The sequence below is a fragment of the Bombus flavifrons genome, chromosome 7 (assembly GCF_040668555.2).
Source record: "Bombus flavifrons isolate JBK064 chromosome 7, iyBomFlav1_principal, whole genome shotgun sequence".
Taxonomy (NCBI): domain Eukaryota; kingdom Metazoa; phylum Arthropoda; class Insecta; order Hymenoptera; family Apidae; genus Bombus; species Bombus flavifrons.
The window spans coordinates 894903-910780 of record NC_138448.1 but is presented as its reverse complement, the minus strand read 5'-3'; the positions used below and the strand labels follow the sequence as shown (position 1 = coordinate 910780).

General features: G+C 30.7%; 2 protein-coding genes across 4 annotated transcripts; both read left to right on the top strand.

Annotated features, from left to right (window-relative positions):
• The first annotated feature begins 4940 nt into the window (after positions 1 to 4940).
• Positions 4941 to 6642, top strand: Rbm13 (RNA-binding motif protein 13). The gene is made up of 7 exons (XM_069116959.1): positions 4941 to 5136; positions 5201 to 5247; positions 5313 to 5456; positions 5535 to 5847; positions 5927 to 6178; positions 6295 to 6372; positions 6449 to 6642. Exons 1-7 carry the CDS (start codon positions 5122 to 5124, stop codon positions 6584 to 6586), a joined length of 987 nt encoding a protein of 328 aa, XP_068973060.1. The 5' UTR covers positions 4941 to 5121; the 3' UTR covers positions 6587 to 6642.
• Positions 6643 to 6851: 209 nt separating this feature from the next.
• Positions 6852 to 14534, top strand: LOC138181544 (post-GPI attachment to proteins factor 2-like). Of its 3 annotated transcripts, XM_069116403.1 has the most exons (6): positions 7008 to 7568; positions 7686 to 7887; positions 7975 to 8291; positions 8376 to 8643; positions 8793 to 8990; positions 9194 to 14534. In XM_069116403.1, exons 3-6 carry the CDS (start codon positions 8127 to 8129, stop codon positions 9325 to 9327), a joined length of 765 nt encoding a protein of 254 aa, XP_068972504.1. In that variant the 5' UTR covers positions 7008 to 7568; positions 7686 to 7887; positions 7975 to 8126; the 3' UTR covers positions 9328 to 14534. The 3 variants fall into 3 exon arrangements, with proteins under 3 accessions (XP_068972503.1, XP_068972504.1, XP_068972502.1); XM_069116402.1 differs by lacking the exons at positions 7008 to 7568; positions 7686 to 7887 and adding an exon at positions 6852 to 6975; XM_069116401.1 differs by lacking the exon at positions 7686 to 7887.
• The last annotated feature ends 1344 nt before the right edge of the window (positions 14535 to 15878 follow it).

Below are 15878 nucleotides of genomic sequence, written 5' to 3'. Positions count from 1 at the left end.
ATTAAATGACAGTGTTTACAGGTGGTGGGCTTGCTTACAAACTTTTACTTTTGACATTATGTATCAAGAAGGTAAACGAGAGGCTCACGTAGATTTCTTCTCGCGGAACCCCGTAGACTTAGATCACCGTACGATCAACAAAGTCGTAGAGAAGGAAATCAATCCGACCGAAATCTCCGAAGATTGGCTATTAGCGGGACAACGTTGCGACTCCCAAATTTCTGAGATCGTCAATAAATTGCAAAACGAGGAGCTCACGGAAAATATAGCGAATATGTATGAATTACGGTCCGGTAATTCCTTCATCGTAAGATACAGAGAAAAGGCAGACCTCTCCGCTTGCCCATTGTCCCAAGAGGTTTTAGGTGGTCCGTTATTAACCATGTGCACCAGTCCATTATGCACTTAGGTTGGGATAAAACGCTTGAGAAACTGTGCGAGTATTACTGGTTCGAAGGAATGACGAAAATATGTTCGTAAATTCGTAGAGAACCGTCATGCTTGTCAAGTTTCGAAGGCAAGTTCAGGTAAAATACAAGCTGAATTACGTCCTATACCTAAGACCAGCATACCCTGGCATACAGTTCACGTGGACATAGCGGGCAAACTAAGCGGTGAAAGTGATTCGAAAGAATATGTCATTGTTTTGGTCGACGTTTTTACTAAATTCGTATATCTGCATCATACTCGTAAAATAGATTCCCTTAGTATCGTTAAAACACTTAAGTATGCTATATTTTTATTCGGGAGTCCTCGCTGGATAATAGCAGACCGAGGAAGATGTTTTACAGGCAAAGAATTTCAAGACTTTGTAGAGATAAACATATTAAACTCCACTTAATGGCAACCGGTGCTAGCAGGGCCAACGGACAGGTAAAGCGTATTATGGGTACGCTAAAAAAAATACGTTCACAACAATAGAAACGACCGGGCGGTCCTGGCAAGACGCGATCGGGGAAACACAACTAGCTTTAAATTCTACCCCCAACCGCGTGACTAAGTCGAGCCCATTGGAACTACTAATCGGTAAAACAGCGAGACCCTACGGCTTGTCCGTACCCGACAACATCGAAGAAAGAGAATTAGACATCTCCCATGTAAGACAACAGGCGATAAAGAATATAGAAGCAAGTGCCAAATACGATAAGGATAGGTTCGACAAAAACAAAGCTCAAGTAGTTAGGTTTAACCTTGGTGATTTTGTATTACGCAAAAACGAGGAAAGAAACCAAACGAAGCTAGATCCGAAATTCAGGGGTCCATTCAGGATAGCAGAGATTTTGGAAGGAGATAGGTACACCTTAGAAACTTTAGACGGTAAAAGATCATATAAGGACAGACATGACAGACTGAGAAAAACGCCAGACAGCAGCGTTCCTGCTGAGTTAGACGTCTACGATGATGACAACGACGGTGATAATAACGATGCAAGTTCACGGACCTCAGAGGATCATTAATACCACGTTGCGGCTGTGCATCCAGTGTGGTGCTCTGCGCTTTCGTAATATGTCCAGTGGGACACTCTGAGCTTTCGTAATATGTCCAGTGGGACATTCTGCGCTTTCGTAATACGTCCAGTGGGACATTCTGCGCCTTTGTAATACGTCCAGTGGGACATTCTGCGCCTTTGTAATACGTCCAGTGGGACATTCTGCGCCTTTGTAATACGTCCAGTGGGACATTCTGCGCCTTCGTAATACGTCCAGTGGGACACTCTGCGCCTTCGTAATACGTCCAGTGGGACACTCTGCGCCTTCGTAATACGTCCAGTGGGACACTCTGCGCCTTCGTAATACGCCCAACGTAGTAACACGATCCAACAATCTGAGATTCACCCGTGTACGAAATCGAAAATGATCTGTCGTGTCGTTATGGTCTGACTGATAACTCACGGAATGCAACTAGCACTTTGGATACAAATTATAACGCCACTAATTTTAGTTCTTTTCCATTTCCCTGCTTGTCAAACCGCTGAACAGAATCTCGTTATCGAAATGGACCCTCGACTTATTTGGAACATTTAATTGAATGGTAAATAATATCAGTTACGTCGAGTCTAATGTAAAAAAAAAAAAAAAAAAAAAAAAAGAAAAAAAAAAAATTTTTGCAATATTTTAGTTACACACTAGGACGTGTGATAGTCAGGATGGCCGTGTCGGAGATGAAAGGACATCGGAGTCCTCCCTTTGGAACCCCGGGAAAATCCCTTAACACCGTAGTCTAGATTCTATCATAGGCGTAATTAAACAATTGTCGTCTTTCGATCCGATTGTATTTGTTCAAGATTTGTGATAATGAGCTTGGGCTCGAGGCGATAGCCAGTCGCCGAACGTAGCCGCGGTCAAGGGATGAACGTTTTGCCTAACAAAGGTATGAAGTAATTCTATAGCTCTCCTTAAAAGAAATATCTCTGGCGACACATGACAGTAAACATTCCAACGGTCTCTGTCCCGTGGCCACACGCAGTTCCTATTCTTCGAGAAAGATGATTGCCAGATGTCGATGTCTCTCCACAGTACGTGATCAGCTAGCCCGAGGGCCGTTATAAACACTAATATCTAGTTACCTAAAGTCCTTCGAACAGATAAACAGTCTTTGTCCCAACTACGGGAAGATAGGGGAGATCTATTTCTTTCAACGAACGGCGTCTCCCACTAGCAACTTTCCCTCGAGGGCGGCTAGCATCTTTTTCTAACCACCGATATGGAGATTGACCAATTAGCAGCAACGCCAATTTCCCTCACCTTCTAAACGAAGGCTATCCTCGACGAATCCAAGAATCTCGTGTCCTTAGACACACCCCATCATAGTTTTCCTCTGCAGCATAATCGCGAAGGAAAGTCATTCTCTGGTGAGGTCGTATTAGCGAGTTACGTAACGTCTGCACGCTCGGTGGATATTCCACGTTTTAACAAAGAGTCCGACTTAGATTTTGTGAGCATGTTCATCCACCATCCCGTCGACCGCGGATTCGTTATTGAGCCTAGGATCATTGTCATTAGTTTCTCGAGTATCTAATTACCACGGTTCCTTGTCCAATCCTATAATAATCGTATCTGCACTAGTCAATGTCTTCTCTATTGCTTATCGACAATGCGTAAACCAAACGACGATTCGTTTCACGCCCCTAATCCTAATTGCAATGTAAACCCGACATATATATATGTATGATTTTTGTTTCCAGATAAAAGTGAAGGTATCTTTGCATCATCTTCAACAATTAAAAAAGTTCTTGAACCAAGTATTGCTATAAAATGCATTGATTCTCCTAGAAGTGGCAAAGAGATACGTAAGTTGAAATAAGTTTCAAATACACTACTTACTTTGATTACACACAATGCCCAAAGTATGGATATATCTTTCTACCTAGATGCACTATTGTAAAAAACAAGGTTCTATCATTTATGGGAGATATTAATGAATGATCCAACTTGGCGTGATATAAAATGTTAATATTCCAGGACTAAAATCTCTACATACAATACTGAACATTATTTCTTATTGCAGTTAATGAGAATTGTTTCTCATTAATACACTAACGAGCGCAAATCCAATAGAGAAGGACCAATCTCTAACTGTGTATGAAATAGTTCTCCATGATCGTAACTATAAAAACACCCCGCAAAATACAAAGGAGAACGTGGACAATCTCAAAATAAAGCTAATCTCAATAATAAAAGAAAACAAGGCATTAAAACTACGAGTTGGACGCCTGAGAAAAAGGGTGGAGACTTTTATAGGATGTAGTAAAGGACCTAAAACAAAGAAAATATTTACGCGATTCTGCATAATATTACTTTCCGCGCATGAAGTTGCTTCATTAAAATTGTTCAATCGCATGTTAAGAAATAAAAATAGTAGAGGCAAATTTATTCGAGATAAGTATCCTCCATGCTCTCCTGTTTTCTCAGCAGTGGAATATTGTAAGTAACTACAAATACTTCATCTGTGCTACAATTGACTCGGATCTACGTGGATTCCCAAAAGAAGAAGCACGCAAATGAAATTGCAATAAAATTAATGTTAACTATATATATAAATTTTATTATTTCTTTTATTTTAGTCTTTGTATATTATTACACATTTTTTACATTATTTATTTATTATTTATGAACTTTAATGTTTTTCATAATTTATTAATAAGCTACATGTAAATTATTTATTAATTCTGTACGATCAACATTATATTAATTCTGTTCAATTATACACACAAAATATTTCAATTCTACATTGTATTTCATATACGAGTATCATATAAGAGAATAACATTATATTAATACTGTTCAATTATACATAAAATATTTCAATTCTATGTTATACTTCATATATTAATATGTTGTAAATTGTGAAAAGACTAATTTATTTTTATATTATTATTAATGTTATTTAAGTTCAAGACTAATAAATTTATTTTAATAATATTTAGCTGAATTTAACTTTGCTTAATGCTTTTGTTAAAACGTAAGAAATACATATCCACATCTTTATCCATAACAATAAAGCACTCGACAAAAATGTTTGCAAATATTTTAAATTTAATATTTATTTTTTCTAATATTTTATAATTTTATAACAGTATTGACTAGTATGTCAGGTTTTATCTTTTCGAAAACACGTAAGGACGACGTCCTTTCATTTTTATTCATGGATTCTATTGGAAATCAATAGCCAGAATGTTGATTTGTTAATTAACATCATTAACTATATCTAGATAACTATAAATAGTGATTGCGCAAATAAGAGTCAAAAAATGTTCCTGTAATCTTGTAATACCGTATACTGTACATCTATATTTCGTCTGCTATATCACTGGTATCATTGAAGAATATCATATAATGTGTAGTGTAATGTATTCCAGTGTATACATATTTATATGAATGAATTTTTGTAGTTTAAATTTAAAAATGTCTGCTCTAGGCTATAGCGCCATCAGTTACGAATTAGGAACTACATGCGGTGAACTAAGTATAACCTATATCGTTCAAGAATCTTTGAATGCACGTGTATTCTTTTACAAGTATAATTTGTAAACATTTAAATGACTATTACAATATCTCTTTAGAAAACGTAATAATATAAAAGTATATATATAATATAGTATAAAAGTAATATAAAAACAAAATGCAGCACGACGACGTGAGTACATTAAAAACTGCTTATATTGATTTTTAATATGTTATACAATGATAAATTGTTTTAGGTCGTATGGAGTGTCATCAATAAATCCTTCTGTTCTTTTAAAGTAAAGTATGTATGACTTAAAAAACAGAATAATGGTTTTCTGTGATATAATTTATTCTTTACTTTTGTAGTACAAAGTCGCAGAGGTTTTGTCGCAATGAATATAATCTTACGGGTTTATGCAGTAGAGCGTCTTGTCCTCTTGCAAACAGTCAGTATGCCACAATTAGGGAAGAAAATGGTATTATTTACTTATACATGAGAACAGCAGAAAGGTAAAGATTTAACTTAGATGTTGTATTCTTTCAAAACTGTCTAATATTATTATTAATTGTACATTCTATTCCTTATAGAATACATTTCCCAAAGAATGCGTGGGAAAGGGTGAAGCTTTCCAGAAATTTTGAAAAAGCAATACAGCAAATCAATGAAAATTTATTGTATTGGCCTGGTTTCATAAAAGCAAAATGCAAGCAAAGATTTATAAAAATTACACAATACCTCTTACGTATGAGAAGAATAAGATTGAGAAGACAAAAAAAAATTGTACCAATTCAAAGAAAAATTGAGAGGAGAGAAAGACGCAGAGAAGAAAAGGCTCTTATAGCTGCCAGATTAGAAACTGCAATAGAAAAACAACTTATGGAAAGATTAAAACAGGGCATGGTACACATTCTTCTCTTTATAATTATACATATAAATGTTAATATCTAAATTTTCTTCTTCATCGTCATTTTTCTTTCAGTATAATGATATTTATAATTTCCCACAAAAAGTGTTTGACAAAGCTGTTGAAGCTGTTGAAGTTGAAGGTGAAAGCGAGGCTGAGAGTGAAGGAGAAGAAGAAAAGGAACAAGAAATTGAGAAAGAAGTAGAGTTAGAATTAGAAGCAGATGAGAAAGAGAGAGAAAGAGAAGCAAATACACCTCATTTCATAGAAGCAGAAACTGATGACGAAGATGAGGACGATAATTTTGATATTCAAGAAGTATCTATGGTAATTTGTCCTTCATTTAGATATAAATATATGTATTATCCTCGTTTAAATATGAATTACTGAGTGTTACATTTTCCGCCATTTTCTGTTTAATATTAATTAATCCATTTTAACAGGATGAGGACAGTGATTCAGGACAAAAAGAGGATATCGAATTATCTGACGACTTTGTATCCGACAATGGCGATATTGAAGTAACTAATATTATAATCTTTTACTTTTATTCTTATTTATAATATGATTGCATTTAAAATTATCGTGCTATTATAGGATCTAGTACCTACAACCAGTAAAAAAGCGAAGAAAGTAATTGTCAGGAAACAGAAATCGCAAAAGAGAGTCCGTCCAAGGGTCGAAATTGAATACGAGGTGGAACAGGAACCATATGAAAGAGAACAAGCGAGATAAATTTTCAGTTAGGAAATTTGTAATTATATTTCTAATAAAATTAAAATTATTCTATACTTTTTCAGTATAAAATGTCCCTATACTTTCTTAATTTCTATTATTAACACAACGTTTTTATAATATATTTATAATATATATTATCTTAATATATATGTGGTTATATATATATATATATATATATATATATATATATATAAATATATATATATATATATATATATATATATATATAAATACATAATATTTTCATATAATTGAGAAATAAAAAAGTTTAAAATTGGCGCTAGCTTAAAGTAGCATCCAGAAGCATTTATAAAAATCATAGATGGCATCCTTTCGAACAGAAATTCGCAGGCTAGCAGACGACACGTTTGTACATACGGAACAAGGTAAATTCTTCTGATTTTCTGCATGAAAAACATAAATGAATATGAATGAACAAGTCACAATTGACAGAATCTTGACTCAAATAAATTGTTATTGATTAAAAAATGTGACATAAATGACACAAATGCAGCATTGAAATCTCATTTAATCGTACATTATATGTGCTGTTTATCCTTTATGTATATACTTAAATACATGCTTTTCAAACCAGAAATCATAAATACTTGAATAGGACCTTAACAGGTGCGCACTAAATGAGTTAACAAATACGCTGTCAAAGTGGATATATAATATAACTGCATTATTGTATAGAACAGATATAATCATTTAAGTGAAGTAACTCCTCATACACTGTAGACAAAAAAAGAAAGAGGAAAGAAAGATTGGTAAAATTATTGACAGCTTTCAAATAAATTCAAAGAAGTTTCTATCACTCATCAAATCATTGGTCGCATGAACAAAGTTGACCATTGTTGCGGATTCCGTGCAGGAGTGTCATAGTCATAAATATAATAAATCGCCTCCAGGCAAATGTCACGAACGACGCGTTATCCGTGGCCCGTGACAGTGCCTTTGTTTGCTATAAATAGAAAAAGTAGGTTATCCGCGAAATCAATTCTGAAAATAGAGTAATTAACTAAATATACTTATCATTTTGTGTGTAACATTTGTAAAGAGAATCTGACATATTACGATTTTTATTGTCTTCCAGAATTATTTTTGTTTTATTTCATAAATCTTACTGCAATATATTTGTTTGAAACGTTTATTAAAATGCATAAATAATGTGATTACAAGCAAATTTTGTTATGATTAATATATATTTGTATGTGATATAATAGTGTTAAGAGTAGTTGTTAAATATTGTTAATGGAATGTTAACTTTGCTTTGTGTAATGTATGATAATCTGCATGTATGTATTGAAAATATTGATTACATTTCAGTATGCTTCTTTGTGGTATGCTGTTTCATTAATGTAAAATTTGTTTTCTATTTACAGGCATATTATGAAACTTTTAAAAGAACGTTTTGATTTTTTCAATGAAAATTGAAAGGAGAAATGATTTTAATATAGATTGATTCAGATCTTGCATCCTTTTAAACTCACTTTTTATTTTGTGCGTCAATGCCAAAATATTAGATAATTTCACTATGGAACTGAACAATGTGGGAAACAGTAAAAGTTCCATATATATGGCAATATCATTTAAAAAACTGTGTTTGGCAACAGTGTCTTTACCTCTGGTCACACTTTTAGTTTGTTTTGTTACAGCATATATCTTTCAACAAGATGATATCCATGAAACACACTGCAGGGTATGGAATTCACATACCTATTATGATTGTGATCAATATATTAAATTTTATTACCTCTCCTAATTTATCTATTTTTTATTTTAGGTTTATAATGTACTTCCATCGATCTCAGCTATCACTGGTATATCTCCTCAACGATATTTGTGGCGCATAAGCATAGCTCTACACATAGGTCCTCGCTTAATTATTGCTACTGTATATTATTCATATTATTATAAAATACTTAAAACAGTTGAAGATGTACCTTCCAAAATTATGGGATTTAGACTTTTAAATCTATGTTATTGGTTAAGCATAGCAGAAGTGGCAGCACTATGTGGAGTCACATATATTTCTAACAGAGAAAATTATTGTGAGTAATAATGTAAGATATAATAGAGACTATTTGTATACTAAAGTGTAAAAAATAAAATACTAGAATTTATTAATAACATGTCATAAATTATGTATATAATCATCTTATAGCTAAAAATTGACTTAACAAGAAATGCTACTTTTCAGATGTGCATGAAAAAATTTTCATTATCTTTATGATCAGTTCTTTAACATATATGCTAGCAGAAGTGAGATTGGGTCGTCTTGTAACACCAAATGCACCAAGTCTTCAATACAAACAGGCACTTTTTATAACTAGTCTTGTTAGTACTGTTGGTCTCATCGTTTTCTTTCTAAAGCATAGGTTACTGTGTCATGATCTCGGTAAGAAAATTAACATATTTTAAAGAAATTTAATAATTACAAATATTGATGTTATATACAAAATTTAGATATAAGTATTTACAAAATCTTTAGTAATGCATCAAAATATAAATAAGTCATTGTTATGAGATACATACATATAATTCGCTACATATAAAAAATTTAGTTGCACTGTGTAAAACTTATAATATTTTTCTTAACAGCATTTAGCTGGTTTTCCTTTTGCGAGTATGTGATTGCCTCTGCAAATATGGGTTTTCATGTAACCGTAATTCTAGACTTTCCCAAGGAGCAGCTGGTTGTTGGAAATGGTTTACCTGCCTCAAAGGTGGATTAACTTGTAACATTTTATATTCATTATTATCTTATTATTGTCATCAAAGTGCCTACTGCCACTGTCTGGAAGTGCTATTGCCAAAAGTGAAAAAGTATATAATACCATACTATATATAGCTGAGTATCCACTAATGAATATTGGTAAATATTTCTTAATAAAATAATTGTACATTATATGAATGAAATCAAAACCTTAATGAAATCAAATATTCAATATTCTTATCTTAAGGAAAACAATTACGAATGCAAGATCTATATAGCAGTTATAATTTATATTTCTCCTTTTTATAAACTTATTTTGACTGATTATAAATTTATTTAAATTATAATTTATACTCAACAGTACTTTTAAAAATATTTATTTGTGACATATTTAAATATTTGAATAAATATATCACAGATAATAATTTTTATTAAAAGATATTTTATATATTTGGTGGATACTTGATTTAAAGCACAATACTTTTTCTTTTAGCAGATTTTATCAAAATAGTATTAATTATATTCTTTTATGTAATGCTGCAAATATGTAAGATAGTTTTTACTTTAGCATTTCTTAGTTACTGATGACTTTTTTCATAAATACACTTTCCAATTATTTCCATATGAAAAGGCACAACTGAAGATTAAAGCTAAAAGGGAAAAAATATATTTTAAAAAATCTAGCGCTTCCAAAGTATGGCACTGGTATCTTCCCAGGCAATGAGAAAAAATCTTAAATGGCCTTTTAGGTAATGAGAATTTGTAGTGATACGGGACAAATGTGTATCCTACATACAAACAATATTAAGCTTAAAAGTCCAAAATAATGAAATTTCATATTTAATTTGTGTGCATCTATTGCAAAAAGAAAAAAGAAGAATTATTATTAGCACAAAGTAAATGCTCTTTTATAGTGAATTTTAAATTGCTTCTCTGGAAGTTCTTTAAGATGTGAGATTTCTAGTCAGTATTTCATTCTAGTCCTTTTACAACTTTTTCTTTTCTTTTTTTCTATCTTTTTTTATCTGCTTTAAAAGGAGCATCGTTATCATGTCATGAATTTTTGACGCATTGTTAGCATGTAGGATGCATTTACCTACGTTTATGAAATAACTGTATGTAATTTTAATTTAAGATACAGTAGAGATATTATTCATCATTGTACAGTTGTAATACCATTAATATATTTTATTGTATCCATATAATACACAAATCACACATCATATAAAAATGAAAGGAAAAATATAACCAAAAGAGATATAAGTTACTCAATGTTCACATACCATGGATTATAGCAATACTGTGTTATGAACATAAGGATGAATTACCATGTTCATATATGTAGCATATAATCTTTAAGTGCAATCGATTGGTATTCAAGTAATTTCAACGAAAATAGAAAATGCTGACAGAAAGTGAAATTGATGACTATCTTGTACGATATGTTCCCGACCAAAGCATGAATATTACGTCCAAAAACCACGGAGTAAATTGAAAAAGTTAATTCAGATCACTGTTTGTACTTCTACTAAATTTTATAATCACATTACACCCTTTCAAGATACTCACGTTAAATATTTCACAGAAAGTATTAAATAAGAAAAAGGAAAAACTGTTTGTGATGAAGTGCACTATTGTTGTTATTGGAATCAGTTGTATAAATCCCAAACATTACACATATAATTATGAGAATATTACATAAGTAAGATCATGATTGCATTTCTTGAAAATTTTGTTTCAAATGCAACTAGCTTGAAGTATGTTTATATCATATAATTTGATATAAGGAATTTTTTCTTATATTGCTTTTACTCTTTTGTTGATAAACACATGTCGTCAATGTATTTCTGTATTATTTACAAAAATGATTATATAACATTTCTTTTTTTGCTGAAATATTCTAAATTATTGTTTTATAAATTCGATTGCCAAGTGTTCAAAAGCATGTGAAAATTGTAAGTCATGTACAATCACTCGAGCAACATATATTGGTGGTTTTTATTATAATACAAAAGCAAGCGTTTATACTCGTTTAGATAAATATTTATAAACAGGGAGCCATCTTCGATTTCGATAATCTTTTAATATATTGTCAAAATCACCATCCTAAATTGTATTATGAAACCGTATCCCGTAAAAACCAAACCGTATCTATTCATTTCTGTTTAAGTTGAAATAGGGGTTGGATTAGCTTAGATCTTTTTCGGGTGAGAGTGCAGGGGCTGGGACGAAGTCCCTTCTATGCCCACACTTTTACTGCATAACATACGTCATTTTGTAGTAACGAAATTAAATACAACGAGCTGTTCAGTACTGATCGTGAGTTATCTTTTTTTTGTTGAAAAGGTTTAAAAAGTCAGTTCTGTAGGAGTTATAAGAAATATCAATAACATAGTCTTCAGTATGTAAAGGTAAAGAAGAAAGATAAACAAGAGCATTCGATTTACATTTATACATTTTATTAAATACAAATGGTGCCCAGAAAATTATGTATTTTTGAGTAAACGTTTTTTCATAGTAACTTTTTAATAAACAGTGACCTCCAACTAAAACCTTCACGACACTACCTAGGATGATGACACTGATAATATATTAAAAAATTATCGGAAGAGGGGCTGCCTTTCTGTAAATATCTACCTTCGTTCGTAATCGTCACACAGAAATAATTACGGGCTATTACTAATTAATTTATCGGTACAAATGTTAAAATCTGTGCCAAGTGATGTATTAAAGATACTGTATGTATATGTACCATATTGCATAAATTTTGATTTGACAACAGAATATCTTTAATGAATCACTTATTCATGACTAACCATTTTTATAATTTTACTTTGTTTGAATATATGTACTATTTCGAAATTGAACGAATTTCTATACTTGATGCACACAAAATGAAACGTACACTGTTTTGCTATGATAATTGCAAAAATAGTTTATTTCGCGCTATATAGGGCGTTTCAAAGAGGATGTACAAATTTTTGGGAGATTATAACGGATGATTTTATATATGAAGATTCTGTTCTTAATTTATATTTAGTTAATAAATTACAATTTTATCAATATCGTAATAAACTTATACATTCAATGAAAATATCAATATCAATGTAATATTTGTTACATGAAATTTATAAAACTACAAATGCAATGTTTGTAATATTCGAGGTTTGTGATCTTATTATCATTGCGATAAAACGTTTTAGAGGATTATAATTGCTTATAATTCTATAATTATTTTGGAACTTTATTATGAGTATAATACATTAGATATTATATAATATAGACGGGATTATAAATAAATGCATGTAAATAACAGACTAATAATATCTAAATTAAGAAATCCAATCTTAATTTTTCTAAAATTCTATTGAATTGTATTATATGTAAAGTCATTATATAATAGATAAATATTAGGAATCGACATTTGTGATTTAATTTTATATTTTCAGAATATTGAAGTATCAAAATGTAAAAAATTGCATTTATCTTCCAAGAATAGAATTGTTAGCTCAAAAAATAATTGCATTATTATAAATAAACAAATAATTGAAATTAAACTTGGATTTCTATTGTAGAGTAATTAAGAAAATTATTTTAATTATTATAAATAGAAAATTTATATAAACCTACAAAACTAAAAATATTTGTGTTCACACAGTATAGCTAAAATAATTCTCAATTTAATTATTAATTAGCGCAATATATTTTTTATTGAAAAAATTATTTTTCGCTAAAATAATCTCCCAAACAATTTTTCAGAATCTTCCTCTCTCTTGCGTGCGACAACTTACGTAAGAATATATTTGGAATTACTATAAATATTGACACATACATTTAACTAGGTAATATTGTATCCATCGCTATTCATTTCAGTATCTGATTTTATAGAAAACTTGTACATAAATATTATCTTTATATTATATAAACAATCACTCGCTTGTTCAAGCGGCAGAGAAAGGTACCACAGTTCATATAAAATAGGATCGTCTTTGTCGATGTCAGATTGTGACTTGTAGCAACCTTAACTTGTGTCAGATCTCTATTTAATTATGTCAGCCAGTTGGCATGATAACACTGTCATGAAATAGGCTGAACGCCTCCGTGCCGCTGCTCGAACATGTCTATTCTATAAAGTACATAGTTGAAAGCAGGTTCCGGAGCAGAGCGATACCTGCACTATAATTCTAGCAATTATATATTAAAACCGCCACACTTACACTTTGCTCTCTCTGCCTCATGTGTACATAGAGCAAATGCACATATACATATATACAGATACGAACATAGTCGAAAATATTGAAAATACAGTGAGAGAAATTTTTTATCGCGATTCATACTCGGATCAAGAGAGTTGATGGTAACAGTTGGTATATAGAATCTTGATTGATCGAAAATTATGAGGGTATTCTAGTTTAGAAAGCTTAAAATTCGATTTTTGGATCTTTTCATTGCATAGGTGATAAAAATGTGTTCCTAAAATATTTATGTAGGTATATGATATGCATAAAATTGAGATAGCGGTACACAGGTTCAACAATTCATAAGTATTAGGACACTTACTGATTTTATGTACCATGTAGTAATTGATCCAGATTATTAAGAAACCGATTAATCGGTCAGAATTATGCATTTCGAGTTAAGAATATGTGAAAAATGTTTATAAATGTTATTTATGCAGAAATTGTGGAAAATAATAAATTGTGTATTGAAGTCCGCAATTTGTTAATTTAAATTTCAGAATGATATATTCATGGATGATAATGATTTAGAACAAGCAAAAAATATTTGTAAAAGTTATTTACAAAAATTATAGAAAACAATTAATCGACAGTTCTATACTGACACTCACAATTCTTTGATTAGATCACTTCATTAAGAATATTTTAAATAAATTAAATATTTTTATTATTAATTTTTATTAATATTTTTTATTTTTGAAATACATGAAACCAAAGATTAATAAATACGATGGACAATCTAATAATATCAGAATCCCGAGAAAATAAACGTTAATTGCATTATTTATAATTGACGACACTTTTATACCATATGTATAGATTATACAGATGCTCTACATTATAAAATTTTAAACCAATTATAATAACTAGACTGCGGATGTTTATAAACATAAAATATGCAGATATATACATAAAAATAAACAAAATATGTCAGAAATATATTTAATGTATGTTTAAAATTTTAAATATTTAACAATTGAATATCTAGCAAGATATTTAATATCTAATATCTATTTATGTCTAATAATAAATTGCAAACAATTTGTCCAAATTTGCCGTTGTTAATTGATGATATTTGCGTGTAGAATATAACACTCGTCAGTCTTTTCAAATATTTGTATTTCACAAAATTTAAGAACAGTTCTCAGACATTTCCATCCTACTCGCCACACGGTTCACGTTGGAGGTAACGATGCGAATTAATCAAATCGAACTATCTTAATTCGAAACACGTGGTATTACATCTGACGCTTAACCAACCATACGAAATTTCAAATACACAGTTTAACGTAGTCCATATTTAACATCGATTACATATTATTGTTATTAGCACTTTATACAGTTATGACAAACTAAATCAATATAATAGGATAAATACGTCACATAAGGATGTAATATGTTCTTACATATGTATTTAAACATAAATGTGCAAAATATCTGCATTATGCAAAGAGTGGAAAACAAAAAAAGCACATTTTTATAGTCTTTTAGTCATATAACAAATTTCTATCGGGTTTTCGTTTTTCTACTTGCATTCTATAAAAATATGCACTTGCATAAACTTCTGCAGTCTAACAATAACTCCAAAGGTTTTAATCTGATGTTACTGATGTTATTAAAATAAAAAATTTAATAAAATTAAATTTATTAGATTCAGCTCATTTTCCGTATTGTGTCCTAATACTTATGAAGTACTTAAGGTGTAAGCTAATTAAAGCTAATTATAATGATGCCGAAAAGTTTGAATGCATTCTGCCTAAACTAGTATTTCTCAAATTGGTGGCACAGTTCTCTCGAATTTTGCTATATTGTGATATTGACATGAACTATTCGAAATATCTACATACAATATCATTTTTTTGTTACGTACCAAAAATCAATAAAAAATAATCGTCTAAATCGGAATATCCCATAAAGTTTACGATTAAAGAGATGAAAAATGAAAAATGTCGGGACAAATTTTAGAGATATACATATGTATTATTTATTTAATATCTCTAAATCGTTGCATGCATGTACGCACATTAGTGTTTTCGAGAGGAGCTTTTTACCATTTGACGACGCAAGTTTCAACAGGTATTTAAAATCTCATCTTCGAAAGATGGAATTTGTAGAATACACGATAAAAAAAAAAATTTTAAGAGACTTTTATTATGATAATACATTCGCGCTCTCGGAATGATTAAAGAGAGAACAATATAGTTGATGAAACTATGATGAAATTAATTAAAAATATTTGCTCTACTCGTAGGATATTATTCGTGTTTTTTGTTCTTTAGGCCGACAATATTAAGTTTAAGGTCAACATTTTACGTATAATTATTTGCAAGTA